This window comes from Podarcis bocagei (assembly GCF_964188305.1).
Source record: "Podarcis bocagei genome assembly, chromosome: 8".
Lineage (NCBI taxonomy): Eukaryota > Metazoa > Chordata > Lepidosauria > Squamata > Lacertidae > Podarcis > Podarcis bocagei.
The window spans coordinates 42,220,259-42,242,041 of NC_138133.1; the positions used below are offsets into that span (position 1 = coordinate 42,220,259).

General features: G+C 40.6%; 1 protein-coding gene across 4 annotated transcripts in view; it reads right to left on the bottom strand.

The window, feature by feature from the left end:
- Nucleotides 1-21,251, bottom strand: part of GNAL (G protein subunit alpha L) — a 180,060-nt gene extending 158,809 nt beyond the window's left edge. The window contains exons 1-2 of one of the 4 annotated variants that reach the window (XM_081205624.1): nucleotides 21,143-21,251; nucleotides 18,491-18,689 (exon numbers count right to left, since the gene is read on the bottom strand). In XM_081205624.1, the coding sequence (XP_081061750.1) occupies nucleotides 18,491-18,571 (81 nt within the window). In that variant the 5' untranslated portion in view covers nucleotides 18,572-18,689; nucleotides 21,143-21,251. Of the gene's footprint in view, nucleotides 1-18,490; nucleotides 18,690-19,909; nucleotides 19,932-21,119 lie in introns of those variants that run through there. The other 3 variants (XM_081205625.1, XM_081205627.1, XM_081205626.1) reach the window with 3 other exon arrangements.
- Nucleotides 21,252-21,783: the final 532 nt, after the last annotated feature.

Consider the following 21,783-nt stretch of genomic DNA (forward strand, 5'->3'; position numbering starts at 1 on the left):
ACCTTTTTAAATGTTTTCTTATTTTCTAAAGGCAAATTTCTGGCCCTTAATGTTGCAAGGATAAGTATGAGTGAGCATAGGCAATGTCTGATTTAAAAATCCCTAAGAGGACTGATTTACCATTGCTTAGGTAAAGGTAAAGGGACCCCTGACCATTAGGTCCAGTCGCAGACAACTCTGGGGTTGCGGCGCTCATCTCACTTTATTGGCCAAGGGAGCCAGCATACAGCTTCCGGGTCATGTGGCCAGCATGACTAAGCTGCTTCTGGCGAACCAGAGCAGCACACGGAAACACTGTTTACCTTCCCGCTGGAGTGGTACCTATTTATCTACTTGCACTTCGTGCTTTCGAACTGCTAGGTTGGCAGAAGAAGGGACCGAGCAATGGGAGCTCACCCCGTCGCGGGCATTCGAACCGCCCGTCCTTCTGATCGGCAAGTCCTAGGCTCTGTGGTTTAGCCCACAGCACCATCCGCGTCCCAATTGCCACCATTGCTTACCAGTCCTTAAATGGCTACTGCCGATTTCCAGGCACACTTCAAAGTGCTGATGCTTACCCATATATTCCTAAATGACTTAGCACCTGAATTCTTAAAGGACTGACTTCTATCACCTAAACCTGCCCAAACACTGTGATCACTTCCAGACAACATGAATTGAATCCTGATTTGTTTGCACAAAGTTTGTGGGGTTGGTATATGACAGTAGTTGTTTATTGAGCATTCATTCTGATTTGTTTGCAAGCAGGCTATACAACACCACATCAAGCAATTGTTATCCCACACTTTCCAGTGCATTTCTCTGTCACTTTCCTTATTGCAAAAAGTCTGATTTGGGGATATGGGTGTGGAGTGGATTTGTTGCACAAGAGCTCCAAATCAACCTAAATTCTCTTGAATATGATTGATTCCCATCGGAAAACAGCAGTGGCCTGGAAGCATCCTGTGTCATTTAAAGCTTTCCTCTGGATGCCCCATATAGTTGAAGTGGGGATGACAGCCAGAGAAAGGGGCTTCTCAGACATCGCTCTTTATTTGTGGAATGCTGGGCCCAAGAAGGCTTGCCTGATGCCAAGTGTGATGTCATTCTGGTGCCAGGCAAAGACATGATTATTTGCCCAGGCATTCCAGCAGCTAACGTGAGCTGGTATATAATTGCTTAATCTATTCTGCTGACATTTTCCTGCAGAATTATGAGCTGCTGCTTTCCTTTGTGTTTCATTTTAACTGTGATTTTATTTTGATGCTGATATTTTTGCTCTATGCTGCCCTCTATGCTGCCCTGATACTGAAGGGCAGCTTCCCAAACTGTTACTCTTTTAAACAAACATAATAAAATAATATTTACACCATCTTTCCCCAGTATTCCCCTGCACTCATAAGAACATGGGGAAGCCAGCTGTTTAGCACCAAGGGACTGAACTGGAAAATTGGAAAGGAACTTCAGACGCCAAAGCCAACACAGGTCCTGCAGTTCCCCCCAGATTGTTTGCGAAAAGGCAAGGGACAGTTGTTTGGCCTGCAGAGGTTATGTACATGGGCGTAGCCAGGGAGGGCAGGGAGGGCAGCTGCCCCCCTCCGGATCAAGTAAAACAATAGAAATACTTAACTAACTGACCAATCATGTCGGTTCTGCCCCCCCTAACAAAAATCCTGGCTACACCCATGGTTATGTATTGAATGCATATCCACTGCGTTTCAGGCTGCTGACCCAGAGTCCTGGCTTTCCTGTAGTTTAACAGTCCCATTTAAAACCACATTTTAAGAAACAAAATTTCCTCCTTTGTTTACTGGGTAAGAATACAGGTTTAAAAGCTTAGGAAAATGGTTATTTTTTTAAAAAAAAATGTAGTACCCTTCAGCAGCCATGGGATAACTTACAGCTCTATAGAGCACTGTGCCAGAGTCTCATAGTTATGCATAGGGATAAAGGTTTGTTTTTCCTGTGAGCCTATATGGGATTGTTGGCCCAAGCCCGAACATCTGGCAGAAGCAGCAAATGCTATAGTTCTGGATGAAAATCAAGGCCTAAGCAAGAACCCACAGAGCATACTGTAGATTCCTGGTTACTGTTGCTGGCAGCCGCTGGGTCTCATTTTATTTCACTAAAACCTAAAACTATTCCAGCAATAATCCAATACCTCCTCTCTCTGCCACATATATTCACCCTGGGATTTAACACAAACTTTTTGCCCACACAGAACTGCATTTGCCTTGTCGTTTTGCATGGAGCGTCAATTTTTCTTAATCCCGAGCCTGTGTAGATCTTAGCTCAGGTGACATACCTAATATTAAGTTTTTGTATTAGACCAGTGAGTTTTGATTAAACTTGATTAAATGTTTGGCAGAGCACAGGGATATTAGAGGGACAATTCAGGGATTTTTGACAGTGCCAAATGTATTTCTTTAGTTTTCTTAACTCTTCACTCTAAGGTTCTTCTAAAAATTAAAATAGCTTTAGGTACAGCTAGCAATAGTAAACTGAATAAAAGGTTTTCTATAATTCTACACTAACAGTGCAGCCTTTTATGCATCTGCTCAGAGGTAAACCCATGAAGTTCATTGAGATTTATTCCAGGTAGGTGTATATAGGATTGCAGCCTTAAACTGAGTATTTTATAGGGAAATGTAAGATGACGGGATAAAAAAGCAAATGTGTAAAATTTTTACAAAAACTTTTCACCAAAGAATGTTTATAAAGTCAGTAATCCAATTGTCAACATGGAGAACATTTCATCAGGGGCGAAGGAAGGCATTGTGACACCCAGGGCGGATGTCGCTACATAGGGCACATGTGCGGCGTCGCTATGTAGGACACATGCTCCGTACCTAGCGACGCCACACATGAGCTGTATAGCGGTTTGCCGCCGGCACCGCTCCAGCCGTACGGACGGTGCCAGGATCCCTCCATCGCCGCTACAGCTGCAAGCAGAGGATCCCGGCACTGTCCGTACGGCGCTGGAGTGGCGCCAGCGGAAAACCGCTATACAGCGCATGTGCGGTGTCGCTACGTACAGCCCATGATTGCAATGCTGCACATGCACTGTACTTAGTAGTTTGCCACCAGTGCTGGGATCCTCTGCTCGCGGCTGCAGCCGCGAACAGAGGATCCTCCACATGTGGCTGTGGCAGCACGATGGCTGCTCATGCTGATGTGAGCCCCCGCAGGGTGACTTCTTGTCACCCCTACAGACATGGAACCCAGGGCGCACCTCCCCCCGTCCCCCGTTGTGATGCCACTGCATTTCATGAACATCAGTGCCCTTAGTTAATCGTAACAAAAATGCATGAAGCACTGTAGTGCTTTACTAGTCCTGTATGGAATACTTCATCTTTTATTTATTTCCATTTTAATACCAAACAGTCCCTGCGACTTAGGACAAGCCATAGAAAAGAAGTAAATCATCATCATAATCAGCATCACCAGCAGAACAAAATGCCAACTTAAAAATATAGCATATGAAAACTGGCTAAAATCACAACACACTTCCTTGTTCCCAGCCATTAGGGATGGTATAGTGGCAGGCACTATACTGAGACTGACACTAGCATCTTAAAAAAACAACCAACCACTACACACACCCTAAATACCAGTGTTACTACAAACTGCCTTACTGTTTTGCCTTGGCAAGTATTAATGTCATTTTTTTGTTTATTAGCAGAATTAATAGATTTTGGGGGATGCCAGCCCATGCCAGCTTCCTGTAAGATGAAGGGTTGGCAACCTGTGGCCCTCCAGATGTTGCTGGACTTCAACTCCCATCAGCCCCAGCAAGCATGGCATGGAGTCAGGGATGATGGTAGTCAAAGTCCAACAATGTCTGGCAGGCGAGAGGTTCCCCATGTCTCTCTTAGAGCAAAGGAGTGCCTTTTCAGTTTCTTATCTGCAAATAACTGTCAGCACTAAATAAAAGGAGCATTATAAAATGGATCAAATTTTTATATTTATTTTGTTAAAAAATATTATTAACAATAGTTTAGACAAGACTCTCTCTGCATGTGCTCACTGCAACTTTCTAAGGCTGAACTAAGACCATCTATTGAAATTTAATGGGTACAGTGACTGAAATATCTTTAATTTTATTTCTGAAATAAGCAGGAGCCAGAGCTGCCATGGAAGTCAAGTTGAAAGTGAAGTCGGGTGCCATTATGCCTTTTAGCAGATGTTGGCTTCCTGTCCATCAGCCTGGCTTGCCTTATTCTCTCCTAGCTTTCATCTATCACTGATAGTCATTCCTGACATTCCCCTTCCATTACTTCAAAGATCAATAGGTACATGGTCTGCTTACTGCTACTTAATATATACAGTATTCCAAACTATTCCACCATAAATTGGATAAATAATGTTTTGCAATTACTGGGTTGCAAGAACCCCTCCACACAACTATCAAATTTTTTATTTTTTATTTTTAAGCAACTTTCTTGTACTGAGAAACTAATCACAGAACTTTCTAATCAAAATTCAAACTCTGATATAGCGGAAGGTGTCATATTACATATATAGCCTTGCAAACTCTGTCCTATCTCATGAAGAACATTAGAGTCAAATTTGGATGAGTGCTAAGGAGGAGAATTGACTGAGAAAGCAGAGTTTCAAACTATTGAAAAGATAATCCCATTTGCAAATAAATTTGGCATTTCAAATAATTACTGGAACGCATGGTCACCACTGCTTGATTTGTGGATCGTCTGTCACAAAAGGTACAAAGGTACAAAGGTATAAGGTACAAAGCATTGGTCAGAATTTTGTGCTAATATTTTTTTATTTTAAAATATAATGTGAAAATTCTTAGCAGATATGGCTTGATCTATAGCAGGACTTCTGAATATCTTCATATGTTGTTCAGGTTGGATCTGGCCTGCAAGCTGTCAGTTGCCATCCCACATGTATAGCATCCGCACTGTCAATTGTTTTTCAGCCAGAACTCACCAGAACTCAGTGCTGGCACCTCTCAGATGGGTGCCATTGCCATGCTAAAGGAACGAGGAAAGTGTTCATGGTGAGTTCCAGCACCTCTTTTTCTAAAAAAGTAGCACTGGGTAGAAGGGAATGATCTAGTCACAATTATGCACTGTTGTCATACTATTTTCAGTGCAAAAGGTAAGGACGTCCACTATTCTATCAATGGTTTTAGAAGTTTAGTTTTGGATGAATTGTACCCTATGTGTGTTTATATTCACACTCTCTTATCCTTCAACAAAAAATAAATAGTCCACTCTGCCTGGTATGAAACTGCTCTCTTAGCAAAGGCAAAAGAGTATCAGAGCACATGACTGAGAAACAGGTACCCTTTAGCTGATCTAGCAAATATTTCAGTCAGCGCTTGCATTAAAACAATTCCCTCTTGGAGTACTGGGTTACCATCTCACTGCTGGATACCCACAGATAAAGTCAGTACTGGCATCAGTCCTGACAAAAAGTGCTAAGAATGATAAGTCTTTCAATTAAAAACCCATAAGGGGTCAAGATTTTACAGAGGAAGAATAAAATGCAAAAATAGAGAAGAATTTAGAAAACCATTAGAAGAGGTTGAGGGAAGTCTTAGGTTGTGAAAGCCAAAGATTTGTTATGATGTTATGAAGTTGTTATGTTGAAAAATTTGTGCAAAAAACCAATAATTTTTTATTTTTTTTAAAAGTTCCAAGTCACACTGCACATTGCTGTAAATAAAGATTATTGTTTTGATCCTTAAAAAAAAAAAAGATTTTACAGAGGAAGAGGAAGATAAACATTTGTTTCACAATGTTTGGGAAGTGAAAAAGCTGTTTGTATTTTTTAAAAAAACAAAACAATTTGTGAATCTTCAATTTTTCACAAATGTGTGAAACCAATTGCTTATGGTCCACTTTTCAGTGACTACATGCTTCTGTATTCTTGCATATTATTTCAAATTCAGCCAGATACTTTTCAAGTGGTGGTTATATAGTGAAAATTACACAGAGCATTTAACTGGCAGGTCTCCATTCTCTTCCTGATGTCATCACCCATGGACCTTAGTGGGTTTCTACAGTTTGGCCAAAGATTAGACGTTAAATATTTAATGTAGAAAGAAAAGCAATTCAGAAATACTTGGAAACAGTCTTGTACCTTATGGCAATTATGATCTCCCTGAGCTCCCCTTAAACAAAGAGCTTTGTTCTTCTAAAGCAATTACCAGAAGTTAAAAAAAAGTTACAATGCCAGTAAGACATTCAAATGGCACATCTGCAAAATGGGTTTCTTTCAGGTTCAATCAGCATGCAGATGGCTTGCTACTCTACATGGGTTTCACACTCTAAAAAGGATAGACTGGAGTATAGCTTCTTAAAAGATATGAAGCCTGTGGCGATCTGAAAGTTAGTTCAAAATCACATTTGCCAAACAGCAGGAAAACAAGTAAAAATCAAAAGTGTGTGATCTCATAATTAATCCATGGGTATAATCATAGGCTTGTCACTAAAATATAGAGCTACCATTTCTAAAATATACAGGCTAGCTGTGTCCCATAGGCACCAGTGTGTACACTGGCCAAGTCCCTGCTGTAGCTGATGCATGATTGGTGTCAGTCTGAAAGGGGCATGTACATATATGGATCCTGTGCATTGGTAACCCTCTACAGGGACAGAAATCATGAAGGGAGCACTAGATGCATACAATCGTACATATATAGGTCCCCTTCTAGCTGATGCCGACACAGCCAGGGTCAAGTGTGTGTGTATGCAATGGCATTTTGGGTATGGGGATAGGCAGTGTCCTCACAGGTGCCAAACTCAGGGGAGTACAATCAGTGTGGCAAGTATGGGTGGTGAGCTACCAGAAAAAGATTTGCTTCCTTTATGGGCTGAGTGTGTTTAGCTGCTCAGCTCCAATCCTTTGCTTCAGAACAGCTGTTGCTTAGCTGGCTGTGGCCAAAGGGAGACAGAGGAGGACAGGAAATTCTGCCTGAATTATCCTGACACCATATGACACAATGTCATTTCTTTTCCTACTGCTATGCTTAAATGCAACTGTGTTGTGCAAATCTTTTGTAAAACGCTTTGAGAGAAAACGCCTTTTACCACCTGGCCTGGGAGGGCAGGGCCCTGGCTGACTCCAGCTACAAAAGCTGAGGCTGCTTAACAGACCCTTGGGCTGGGGTACAGTTTAGGATTATTTTAGGATTATTTTTGTTGCTGCCACCAATATTAATATATTATCTTTAGATGTTATTATGATTTATGTGGAAATTGTTCAATTTGGTTGTGTTCTTTTTGATATGTTTTATTTACTGGTTATGATGACTTTTGTTATGTTTATAATTTTTCAAATCTTTTCATGTTGTAAGTCACCTTGAGCATGGTTTTAACCATGGAATGGTGGCATACAAAGAAGATGACAATGGTGATTTTATATTTTTGATTATTTTTCATACAGAAACTCCACCACTGAAATAAGTTGGAACAATGTATATTTACCATTTACTAGGCATCTTCATAATCATCTATATACACTTTGTTTAACAGAGTTGTTCAGATCTAACCTCTTTGGTTTTAAGTATCCAAACATTCTGGACACTATCAGCAATACAATAAAATATAATGCATGAACAAGTAATACTTGTGACATTTGTTATTAAATTCAACAACTGCAGAATCTCTGACTGAAATATACTCAGAGTCGCAAAGTGATTTCATGCTCTTTATTCAGCTCATAGTGGTGAGGAGGAATGAATGGAAGTCCCCTGACAGTATCTGCTTTATATACATTATTTACACAATGGGCTGCACATGATTGGCTAATTCCGGAATTCTACTGTAAGCCAATCAGGTTGTGGATTCACTTCTATCTGGAGCAGGATTGGGTGGTTCCTGCCAACCAATCATACTGCTGCATTGTTCTAGGACCAATCAGACTGTTGCATTCTGAATCCTATTGTTCTAGGACCAATCAGACTGCTGCATTTTGGATCCTATTGTTCTAGGACCAATCAGACTGCTGCAGTTTGGATCCTATTCAACTCAGTACATAACACTGACATTCTCATTACAAGTGAGAAAAATAATCCCATGTTAAAATGCCTTCCCTTTTTTCCTGGATAACATTTGTCTGTATATAAAGCTGGGCGTTAGCTGATGAGATATTGGACAGTGGAATAAGTGATTCTATAGTTGGCATTAAAATGTTTTGGCTTTGGAGCATGCAATCCTGATTTAAAACCCTTCATTTCTTTTCTTTTCCCATAAAATTCTCAATGAGTAAGACTGAATAACTTTGATGGCTGCTGAAGACGGTTGTGTCTTCCTTTTTACTAAAAATTTGCTAGCCAGTTCTTAAGATATAGAAACAATATGTCTGGCCCTCTCCCATAGTAAGCTTTCACAAGTATCCAGTACCATTTGAATCTAGGAAAGCATGCAGGAGAGACTAACAACTAGGGATGTTGAGAAATTTAATCAGAAGTGGAAACAGGAGTGGAGATTCCTGCAATTTTCATGGTTATCTGAGGTCAGGGCAGGAATGGAAACACGTGAGAGAACATGGGCAATATTCACAATCATTTTTAGTCCACAAATGTTATGTAAATAGTTACATTATTTTCGCTGTTTTGCTTCCATTGAAATACATTGAAATTAATTACACAAGTTTGGCCTTAGCAGATAGTGAAATAACATAGGTTTTAGCAGAAGCTGAAGTGTAGCAGGATGGAAACAGCATTGATTGCAATAATCCAACACCTAGATTATAGCTTCTGACTTAACACATGAGTCCACTGTGTTCAATGGAGTTTACATTGGATTGCGCATTGGATTGCAACCTAAATCACTGAGCTTCTGTTCTTTCTTTCAATGAGACAGAATACTGTGAAGATTAAAGGAAAGTTCATGACTTCCTAACTCTCTTTGTGAGAAGAATCACAGAAGTATACAGAAGAAACGAGAACTGGAAGGCATCCAGTGTCTTCCCCTTGAATATGATGCCCATTACCTAACATCCCAGACAGAGGCTTAAGTATAGCCCGGCTCCTACTCTCCAAAAGGAAGAGATTCTACAGACTTCCTAAGTAGCCTCTTTAATTGCTGTACCAATTGAACTGTTGAGAAACAATGAGTTCTTCCAGATGTGGACTCAATGTTGCAAGCAACTTCGGATATTGCAAGCGAGTCTTTGGCAACATTTTAAAAAAACCCTACTTATCAGATATTCCATAGGAAGGGTAAATATGGATTAAATGGGGGAAAATACAGGCTAGCATTCTGTTGTTGACGATGTCATGTGGGAACAGCAACAAATTTGCATGAGCAGCACCAATTCTATAATCTATACATGTCTGGAAGCATAATACAGTGGTACCTTGGGTTACATACGCTTCAGGTTGTATACGCTTCAGGTTACAGACTCCGCTAACCCAGAAATAGTACCTTGGGTTAAGAACTTTGCTTCAGGATGAGAACAGAAATCGTGTGGCGGTGGCAAGGCAGCAGCGGGAGGCCCCATTAGCTAAAGTGGTTAAGAACAGGTTAAGGTTCTTCAGGTTAAGAACAGTTTCAGGTTAAGAACGGACCTCTGGAACGAATTAAGTACTTAACCAGAGGTACCACTGTATTTTGAAAACCCAGGATATTTGGTATAATCTTATATATCAAAGAAGTATGGAAAAAAGTGGCCAGCTATAAACTATGTATACCTTTCTTTTTCAAGAAGGATTGAAAAAAATGCTTGGATGCTTCACATGGCCAAACCTGGAAACAAAAAGAGTGATGAGAGATTATTGAAATTTAATGCTGCATCAGAATTCTCTACCATGGGTGTGCTGCTGTGTGTGGAACAGTAACTTCTTCCATAGCATGTGGTGCAGGGCTTTACTTATATTACTAGAAATAAAACAATATATAATCATGGGTGGGCCAGTAGGCACAGCCTATGGAGTGGACTGGAGGGGAGCCTTACACCCACTGGGGGACAGTGAGAGATTTCATTCATTTGTTTAGACCAGCAAACTGAAAGTTGTCTTAATTGGATTTGAATTCATGTTGGTCTCAAGGTGCATGGGAAACCCTGAGGAATAAGATATTGTTAGCAGAGAGATAGCAATAAAACTCAGCTCCTTATGGTGCCAATTTGTTTATATCTCATAAAAGGCATCCCAAGTGAGCTGAAAACATACATTAGTTGTCTTTGGAGAGATGCTCAGAGCATTTTTTAAAGTTACATCTCTATTATATGAATGCAGTTAAGTGTTAAGCAGTTAATGTGGCAGCATCTTTAATCAGTTATTTTAAAAATTATGCCCTTCTGTTGGTTAGTTAAGCACATAGCCGTCTGAACATCTAGCTACTTATATATTATTGTCATTGCTATTACTACTACAACTCACTCTCTGCTTCTACTTCCCCAGATTACTGAAGGCAGCTGCTTATACAGTGGAAACTGTGGAAACTGTTTAGATTTAACTAGTCCCTAGAGAAAACAATAAAAACATGCTACAATTTACACGATCCATCAGATACCATATAAAATAAAGGTTTTTTAAACACTTGTTATTAAAACAAACTGTTACCATTAATAGTGCATAAGATATAGGTTGCCTCATTAGACAAAGTTTAGTATAACACACCCACACCCCTTAAAAACCCATAACAGAAAGATACAATGGATAGACTAGAGATGCTGACAAAGCAATAATGCCAGAATAAGTAAATAATACTAATATAACCAAGCAGCCCCTCCCAGTGTATCAATCTCTCCAGTTCCGTCCTATACATGTCTACTCAGAAATAATCCTCACTGACTTCAATGGAAGTTGCTTCCATCCCAAGTAGGTGTGCATAAGATTGCAGCCTTACAGTTAAATCCTAACCATATCTATTAAGAAGTTAAGGCCTACTGAATTCACTTGTGCTTACTCCCTGTTAGGAGTAGGGCCAAAAGTGATATGAATGGTGATATGGCAAGGGAAGAATGAAAGCTAACCATCCTGAGACCTGCAGATATAGGGCGGTATATAAATCCAATAAATAAAATAAAAATAATAATAATAATAATAATAATAATAATAATAATAATAATAATAATAATAATTGGAACCCTCTCATCACTTGCTCCTATCTGATGCAATGGCATAATATCATGCCTGTAAAAGTGGTGACATAAGGATAAACACTCTCACTGGAGACCATAGGCAGTCACAGACAGCCACCCACCCCTCATCTCTCCTCATAGCCAAATCAGAAAATAGGATTCTTGCTAACTCTATAGCCAATCATGGTATACAACAAGACTCAGTCAAGTGACAGATGCATCTTCTATCAAGGAATAGGATGACACCACTCTTTTCTCATTTGCATAGAACCCAGAGTACATTAGTGGGTAATTATGAAAAAAGACACTTTCTCCAAACTGCCAAGGTTCACAACGAAGTGGAAAGTGTAAACACTTGTTTTCTCAAAACCCATACAGGTGTCCTATCTCAGGATTCCAGTGAAGCCTTGAAACAGGAGTTGGATTGAGGGATGGGACAGATGCCCCCATGGCCAGTGGAGGCCATTCCCCTTCCTGGCTCCTCATGGAGCTTCTTCCTCTCGGGGTTCTAGCAGGATCTTGGGAAGGGCTGGAGGGCTCTGTAAAAGGACTGGTCAGTCTCTCTCTTGCCTCATGTACAGATTGTTGAACTTTAGGCTAGTGATTGCTGTACCAGCATTAACTCTGGTTTAGCAGCTACCTGTGCTACCAGTACCATGGGATTACCAGTCACGGTGGTGACTGGAAGTTTCCCTGTTGGCATTCATGGGTGTAGCCAGGGTTTTCTATTTTTTTGGGGGGGGGGTCAGGCCTTAGGTTGAGTGGGGCAGAACCTCAGTTAAGTATTTTTATTTATTTACTTGATGGGGGGACAGCTGCCCCCCATCCCCCTTGGCTACGCTTATGTTGGCATTATAGTAAATACTACAGTCTAGCAAAGTACCTAACACTGCAGCTAAGCAGGTGACGAAACTGGAGAAACCTGGAATGACTCAAAGACCAAACCCCCCCCCCCAAGTAATCTGTGCTTTATGGAAACCAGGGTAGTGGGAAGTCAGAGGTAAATGACAAGGTCAAAGGGATAAGCCAGGGAAGTACTGTGAGCAACTAATAATAACAATAAGCTTTTATTTATATCCCGCCCTCCCCAGGCTCAGGGGGGCTAACATCAGATATATAACTTTAGTATAAAATCAAACAATAATTAAATTAACTCCTAAAAACAGGTCAAAATCTAATTAAAGTCTAATTAAAGTCTAATCTGGGGGAAAGTTACACTGCACAAGTGAGGTATGGGAAAGTTGCTAGCTGTTCAGACGGAGACAATCTTACAGGAGTTCCCCCCCCCCCAAGAAAACACTACATGATGTAGACAAGCTAATACTGATTAACAATAAAAGCAAAATGGAAGATAAGCCAAGGTCATTGGTGACTTTGAGTGTGGTGATACTATTCACAAATGGAAAATAATACTCCATAAAAATAATAATTGTTTTGCTTGATCAGACCTAGGCTACCATTTTGTCTCAAACAGAGACCAGACAGATGCCCACAAGTGTGATATGATGGCAATAGCCATCAGATATTGCTTGATCCTAGCATCTGGTAATCCAGTGGCAAATTGTTCAGTATTCTGCTACATCATGGCCAACAGCCATTGATATGTCTGTCCTCCATGAATTTATCTTATCCTTTTTTAAAGCCATTATATTATAAATAATAAATCACCTATATGGATTATTTATAAAGACATTTAAGCTAGTGCTGCTTGCCACATTTTGTGGCAATGAATTCCATAAGTTAATTATGCAATGTGTTGATGGAAGGTGAAGTCTTGATACTATTGCTCTTGGTAATAGCATTAGCAGCAGCTTTCTCCTGTGAAACAAGTACTAAAGAAAACCCCTCCATTAAGACCGAGTTTTAAGGTTTCTACATTACTTTCGAAGGGAAAATTGAAGTTTAATCTCTTCTTTTAAAATGTCACAATTTATATAAATAATACTCAGTTTATTACACAGCTAGGTTTAGTGTTCACACTAATCACCGCATTGTATTCAACAATGCCATTTCTCACTGGGGCACTCAAAAGTAGGGATAAATGAATATATTCATGAAACCAACAATAGTAATGTTAGGCCTTTACATTTTCTGCATACTCTGTTCAGTTTTTCCAACTAACTGTCTGACAAGAACAATGCATATTATGCAATAGCAATAATGAAGTGTTGCTGATTGTAAGAAATAAATGGACCCGGTGCACGCAGCAAAAGAGAACGCTCAATGCTGTGTGCTCAGTATATAAAACCCTTGGTCCGTCCCACAAATTGGCAACATCAAAATTACCCCAGTAACTCAAACAGCCCAATCACTGCTATGGCCATCTATACGATCCACCCAGCAACAGAGGGGTGGCCTGTCAGACCCCACCACAACACGTGCTCTCCATGAAGAAGAACACACTTTTAAAGAAAGAAAAGAACCCCATACTGGAATTAAATAGGCCACATCTTTGTGCAGGGAACCTGTGGCCGGTGAGGCCCAAAGCATGGGAAGAGACAACAAACCTACAAGACAAACATATTGGGTTTCAATAGACCACAACTTTATTTATTACAGAGACAGGTGCCGACTGCTAGGGGCCGAGGCAGTTTTGGGCCCCCAAATATATATATATATTTGAGAGGGCTGGGCCCTTTCACTGTTCCGAGGATGTCATGCAACATTGCGTCCCCACTCCCCAATCCTTTGGAGAAGCTGGCACCTCTGATTACAGATGTAAGTAGGCTTTAGTGAAAGCATTTGGTATGTATCCTGAATCAATCAGACTGCTGCTTGATTATTTTGCAGGGTTGATCCTGAGTTATGGATCTCCCTATGACATACATCAAATAGGGGCAATCCCTCCAGGAGATCCTAGACTAAGGATCCAACCCAATGGCTTATCTGCCAACAAGTTGTGACTATTATGGGGTAGGCTAAACCTCCAGATGGGCCTAATTTGTCTGCAGGCAATTTCCTCCCTGGCTCCAAATATGGTAAGCAAATATTTACATAGGAAGGTCTTACACAGCGCCTGCCTGCACATCTTCAGCTCCTCTGACTTTACCTCTGCTTGGGAGCCATTTGTGATTTATATGATCAAACAATCTCATGGCTGGCACAGTTCCACTAAATATGAGGGTTGTTGTTTTTTTGCAACATTTATGAATATTGGATATAAATAGTAGAAATATGACCCCTATATTGTCCTATGGAATATATTTTACACCATTCATGCTTTTTAAGATTTCTATTATGATGATTCTTATTTTATTATCTTTTAATTTTATTCTTCCTATTTTTATGACTGTTTTTAAATACTGTATTTTTTCGGCCGATAGGACGCACCGGCCCATAGGATGCACCTAGTTTTTTGGGGGGGAAATAAAGAAAATCCCCCCCCTTTATTTCTCCCCAAAAACCAGGTCGGGGAATCCAAACCAGGTCGGGGGACAGCGGGATGGCAGTGCTCCACCTCCCCGCTGTCCCCCAAGCTTGTGGGGCTGGCGCTGGGGAGAAGCGCGCTTCTCCCTAGCGCCAGCCTCCAAACCAGGTCGGGGAACAGCGGGATGGCGGCGCTGCGCCTCCCCACTGTCCCCCGAGCTTGTGGGGCTGCCCGATGTCTGCCCGAAGCATGGGGCGCTCTGCTTCAGCGCTCCCCGCGCTCCGTGCAGTAGGCTGCTATCCGCAGCCTAGGGAGCTCTGCGGGAACTCCCGCGGGCTCCCCAGGCTTGCTGATAGCTTCCTGAAGCCTGGAGAGCGAGAGGGGTCAGTGCGCACCAATCCCCTCGCTCTCCAAGCTTCAGCAAAAGCCTGCATTCACCCCATAGGATGCACACAGATTTCCCCTTCATTTTTGGAGGGGGGAAAGTGCGTCCTATAGGGCGAAAAATACGGTACATATATGGTGAACCTACAGAATCAGCAGTTTGCTCAATCAGCCCTTTGGAACTTTATTCTCTATTAGGACCACTTACATTTAAGGAAAGGGCTGGTGCTGTGATGTTTTTATTGTAGCCATCTGTATGTGATCTTTTATATGCATATATTGTATATGTGTATGTGTATATATATATATATATATATACATATATGCTTATATTTTAATTCTACTATTAATGTCCTGCCTTGTTTATAACTGCCCATTCTTTAAATACAGTGGTACCTCGGGTTAAGTACTTAATTCGTTCCGGAGGTCCGTTCTCAACCTGAAACTGTTCTTAACCTGAAGTACCACTTTAGCTGCGCCGCCGGAGCACAATTTCTGTTCTCATCCTGAAGCAAAATTCTTAACCCGAGGTACTATTTCTGGGTTACGGAGTCTGTAACCTGAAGCGTATGTAACCTGAAGCGTATGTAACCCGAGGTACCACTGTATTGGAATCCCCTTCTTTTCCCAATTAATAAAACCTTAAATAAAATAAAACAAAATAATAACTTGAACCATAACAACAGCTATCCTAGTAATGAGAAGAGCTGTTTGACAACTCACAATTCCCGTGAGGTTGGCTTGACTGTCCTGCCACAATATGCCTGAGTCTTCAGCTCAATTCTAGCCATTCCTATTTGGCCAAGCCTTCCTGCACCACAAGGAGAAACGATGCTTCCCAATGGGCCGTCCCTGAGGAAATCACACTATCTCTTGCTGTCTATTATCACTGAAGTAGGGCTCCCTTCTCCCACTGAACTGGTGGGGAACATTCATTGAACTCAGAAGTTGGAACCAATAGTTGTAACAGCATAGATCAGGCAAATTAATTTCTCCCTCTCCAGAACAGTGTCCTAAAGAAAGTACAAAAGTTGCCCACCATGGCCAATCAGTAAAAGCGTGAAAAGATCCCTTCCCGGACTTTCTAAGAGTCCAGGGGACTTACAACTGATAACAGGAGTGGTGGGTGAGACAATATGCCTCTTTGGCTCAAACTGAGGAAAGGTAGTGGCAGGAAACCCATTTCAGTAGACCCTGTTACTATTTCTCCCTCAACTTCCCACATTGATCAAGCCCCAGACATCTGTGCTGCATTTCTCCCTTTATACAAAGGATATCATTAGTGAGTAGTGCACCTAACATTAGCTTCCATAAAAAGCAAGGAAATCTCATTAATTTCAAATGGACACACTTTGAAGTACAGTAAGTGTACTTAAGTAAATATTTAAACCACCTTCATGGATGGTAATCCCCACATTTCAATGGGGATTAATTCTGAACAAACAGTATTACAGTGCAATCCATTACATCTTTACTCAGATGTCTCAGTTCTCAGTGTGTTCAGTAGGGACTACTATTTAGTGCAGATGTGGGGAGCCAAATGTCATTTCATTCAGACCTTGGCACCCTCTCCAATTCACACTCCTTCCAGCCACCTAAATCTGCAATCCAAGGGTAGAGCAGCTGGGAATGCTGTTGAGAGTGGGGAGCACACCCCTGCCTCTCATCCTTGACTGCTTCCTCTTCAGCTGCAGCACCATGGAAGCCCAAGACTGCATGGGAACCTTTCAGGGAGCCCAAATCTGGATAATTATTCGGACCAGTTCTGATCCTTTTTTAAAAGTTGCACTTGTGTGTGAAGACATCACAACTGGAGATTGGATTCATTAGTGATCTGTTAACTGAGAACTAATTTCCTGAATATGAAACAGACCATTTTTATATGATACAGAATGCAATGTACACATCTGGAAAGCTTCAGCATGTGTAAGAACCTTGCAATCTGTACACAAGTTGTTGCTCGAGTTGAACAGCAACTCTGAGAATATAAAGTTGGAACTACAACACATGCCTTACTGAAAGATGTTTGTGAAGCAAACAAGCACAAAAAAATTATGTAGGTTTACAGTCCCTATTATGCATATTCTCTGTAACAGGCATTCAACCACACAAGTACATTATCAGTGTACTACCAATGAAATGGGATTACACAAAAAGGTTCAATGAAATGAAACAGGACTACACAAGGGTTTATTTTATTTTTTTACATACTCAGGGGACTTGAGTGCATAAAAGGTACGTAACTTCATAAATTAAAATAAAAAAGAAACTGAAATACACATAAAAACTGCTTGGCAAAGACTGTGCTTGCAGAAGGCTGGTAACAACTGTGTGTACGTATACAGAAAAAGAAGGGAGACAGGCATGGGGAAGAGTCTCTGACTTTGAATCAAGTCTATGGTTGATAGCAGATGCAGAATGTTCCCGCTTCAGTTGGAAACCACCCCCTTTCCCCAACAACAGGGAAATAGAGGAGGTGGAGGTACACTTTAGCACTCTTTTGGAAATTCCACTGTATGCAGTACGGGCACCTCTTTTTTGGTTGTTAAAAAGTGTGGCACTTAATGTAACAACATCATGGTGAGTACCGGCACCTATTTTACTAAGAAAAAAAGCACTGACTGTAGGTATAATTTCTCAGAAACAATATATATCTCTCAAAAGTTAGGGGAAAAGCAAGTTCAAGGACTATTTCATATAACAAGATTGCTATAGGGCAAAGGTACGGTAAAAGAGGAAATGAGTCTGCAAGCATATAGCTCACTGTCATTTTGCCACGTGACCAAGAGCATTTCCAGATTGTCACTGTTTGCAGGTAGGATTCAATCACATATCAGCAAATGAAGTTTCTGCAATTGAAGTTGATTGGGAGCTCTTACATGAAAGTTCTGGGTTTTTTTGTGATAAGAAAATGCATTGGAAAGTGTGGAATAACATTTGCTTGTGTTCTGCTGAGAGAAGAGATTTTTGGGTTTTTTTAAATTCGGACAAGACAAAGAGCACACTTTAATCCTTGATAGACAGATTTATATACGGGCAGGATGAGAAAAACCACAAACAAACAAGGACCAAATAGCAAATTAAAAGCAAAAGACAGACAGTTTACATCTCTGTCAAAAGCAACAATGGACAGACACCTGTAATGGCCAGAATATAGCACCTTTTGTGCTGAAGTTTGTAGAGTAGAATTTCCAAGCTCCTTTCACATCTTATGAACATAAACTAGGTACCAGTGCTATGAAACCCTCCTAAGAGCTGCCAGTGACTAAGCAAGAAATTAGCCACTTATCAGCTGGTATCTTAAAAAGATAACAATTGCAGCTGGCTAATTAAAGTGTTCTAATCTAGGGCATGTGATAAGCCACTGCTGTACACCACAAACTCCCCACAATACAAAGTTCTTCTGCATTTCCATTACAGTTTCATGTAAAACCGTCCCTGAAAACAAATCAGAATGCATTTTCAATGTCGTTGAATTTCCCTGGAAACAAATCAGGAGGAACAACAAATAAACAGGTAATCTGGAAACAACCCAGTTCTGTGTAAATTCACCTAACCCACATTCCAATATGCAGATGCACTTGTGTGAATTTAATTTTGAATGCAGATTTTGAATAGTATTTTGGCATGACTTTCAGAAGCTATCAGGGCCATTTTGAAAACCTGTATGTCACCAGCATTTAGAGATGAAATGCAACTTACTTGTTGGAAGTTTGGTGTACTACAAAATGGTAAAGTTGTACAGTAATCCAATGAGACAATGTTTACACAGCTCCTTTCCATTCAGCTTGAGGTGAGCTCAGAAGAGCATCTGCATGTAGAAAAATTGGATGGATAAGCTTTCCTGTTTCTGATTTAGGTTTCTTTTTAAAAATCCAAATCTGGAACCGCTTCTGGCTCCCTGCAAGTAATGGACACATGATAGGAGAACATGAATCATGTATACAGTAGCCTAGACTGTTAACATTTTAAATGGTCAGCAGAATTTCCATTTGTTATTGTTATTGTTTACAGAGCACCAATATAAATGTTGTTGCATCAAAATGCAAGGAAATTTGGCATAGGGTAGATGTGTCATTCTTGGAAACAACTGTCACCCACAAAGCACTTTTAAACATTAACTGAACACATTGTTTTGAATTACATTACAGTTATTTCAGTTTTTAAATGTAAGTACTGTAACAGATGGAAGGTCTATGTTTGTTGTGGTTGCTACTTCAGTAATGGACCATTTGGCCTAGGTGCTGTGTAGGGAAACAGAAAAGCATGAGAGTCATTATCTTGGAGGATAAACTATTAAGCTATGCTGCTGTTCCTCACACCCACACATTAGTTTTATCTTCATAGAGTTTTGGCTCTTTGGGGCATGGATTAAGTTTATATGACTGAAAGTGCTATATAACACTTCCCTGTTTTGGTTTTAGAAAATCGAGCACTTAACTTTAAAGAGGTAAAATCCATTCCTGATCCAGTCACAACCTTCCTTGAGAATACCCCAGGCAAGACATTTTTCAAGAATCTGACATGGTTCACTGAAAGCATCAAATGATCCCTATAAATTATCTTGTCTTGACCCAATTTCAGCTTAGTTTTTGTGAGCTTCCATTGCGAGTGTTTGAGCGCTTGTGTCTAAGTTATCAAAAGAAGAGCTGAAAAAACAAGTGGATCCCTCTCCTTTTTATCTTACTCTCCTGTAGTGAAAACCCATTTCCTTTAAGGAGAGGGATATCGAGTGTCAATAAGGGTGCGTTAAAGTTAGTGAAGGTATTGCTGAGTCTCTTGTTAACTGGAAATAGTAATCCTGAGAGCGTAATTTCCTACCAGGACATGAAATTTGTAGCTCATTTGGTCTCTCAAACAGAGCTGGTAATAATACAGCAGAAATTACAAATCCCATGCTCTCTGGCTGTCATGCTAGGGAATATGGGACTGTAGCTTTCTCAGACTATCCCTTCTTGAAGGGAAATATATTCTGTGGGTGCTTTGCTTGTTTGTTTCAAAGGATCTGCAGGAGCAGCAGGAAGGCTAGCTAGTGGCAGGTGTAGGACTTAGACCTGAACTGCAACTCTAGGGCTCACTCTTATTGTGATTAGGCTTTTTTAACTAGGGGTGCACTTTTACCATCAAACTCAAGACAAAGATCTGTCCCATACTAGAGCCCAGCAGCAGCTGTAGGGAACTGTGGAAGGACAGTGAAGACTGCAGTAATTGCATCCCCCTTTGGTCTTTTGTAAGCTTTTCCCAAGCCTTCAGGTCAGAGCTGTATAAAACTGCAGATCAGCACCAAATGCAAGCAGGAGAAAATGTAACACAGATGTACCATTTGTGCAAAATGGTAGTTTTCTATCTTCTGCATCAGATCTTATCCTTGAAAATCAGGGAGACAAAAAGTTTGCCTGGCATCTCTCAGACTCCAGGTTTAGCACCTACAATGGGTCTGAATCCCAACTCCCAGTGTATTCCAGAATCAGCTTTGGGGTTACTTTTAATGGGGTTATAATTCTGCTCTACTCCTCTGGTTAATATAATTTTAACAGATTCTCCCTGGGTGGAATCTACCACTGAAGCATGTTCAGGATGTGCAAGAGCCTTAGCAACAAGCTTCACCACAAAATAGGGAACAAAACAGTGTAAAGAAAAATGAGTTTGGTTTATAACAGTTTGCAAAAAAAAGAAGCCAAGCATGGTTTAGATATAACATATTTAACATTAACTTTTGAATTTCAATATATCATCAGTTAATCAGTTAGAAGTCCTTTTCCTGGGCCTGAAGCTCAAAGGAAACCTCAGATTTAGACACTTGTTAATTTGTTGCATTTGATAAATTTCATAACTTATGCACTGAGCCCAAATGTGACACTCTCTTAAAGCACAGAGCTGCAGATTGAAGTAAATTAGAGGTGTAATTTGGTAAAAGACATATTTTTTTGTCCATTTATGTAGATTTGGTCCAATCATCACCATCATCACCATCCTATTTATTGAATTTATATACCACCGTTCATTTGAGAATCACAGAGTGGTTTGCAGTATAAAAACACAAGAGGTTTTTATATTCATAAATACTAATACTAATACACAGGGCCCAGTAATAGATGGTGATTAATATTCCCCTCAGAACAACTGATTATGTAAACAAACCACTCTCTCTTTTTTGTGTGTGCCTTATTTTGTTATTGAGTGTCATAATTTTAATTTTTTTATGGTGGCTAGGGGCCACAAAAGCTGAAAATGGGTCAGGCCTCTCTGGGCCTCTGAGAGGGCCTGTGAAATACTCCTAAATTTATGTTACTCTAGCTCTGTCCGGGCTCAGGAGTCCAGATTCTCTCACACATTTTCTCTGAAGTATTTTACTTGAGGCTTCGGGATCATTCTCTTCACAAGTTGGAACCTTCTCCTTCAGAGTCCTTTTTCTCCCCCTTTCTCCCCCCAATCTTTCATTTCACTAGCCCAGTTGGCAATTGTTGACTCAAGCTGTTGCTTAGCAACTTGGCTAGGGAAAAGTAGGGAGCCTTCAAAAGGGAGGGAATGGCAGCCCTGTGGTGAATAACAAATTGCATTCTGCGAAAATATTCAGCTGCTGATGTCTGTCAGCTTCCTTCTCTTTCACCACTTGGGTATAGGTGTGTGTGTTCATACAAACATTAAAAGGTCTGTGAGGGGAATGTTTAAATTCATCAGAAGACTTGCAGGTGCCGGTAGGGGCTTATCATGGAGGACACAAATGGCAGCGTGTTAACATACCGTCATAAACAGTGTTCTCTAACTGCAATGGGAATAGCCACTATTGCATGGCAAGGTGTAATGCAAACATGAGGTAACCAACAAAGCTGGGAACTGAACAAAAATTCAACAAGGCTTAGGTGAGACTGGATAACATTTATGTATAGTACAGGCCTGGCCCAAGACATTTTGGCGCTTGAAGCAAAGCATAAAATGGTGCCTCCTGCCCGGGAAGAAGGGGTGAGTGAAGATCTACATCGGAAGCAAGTGGG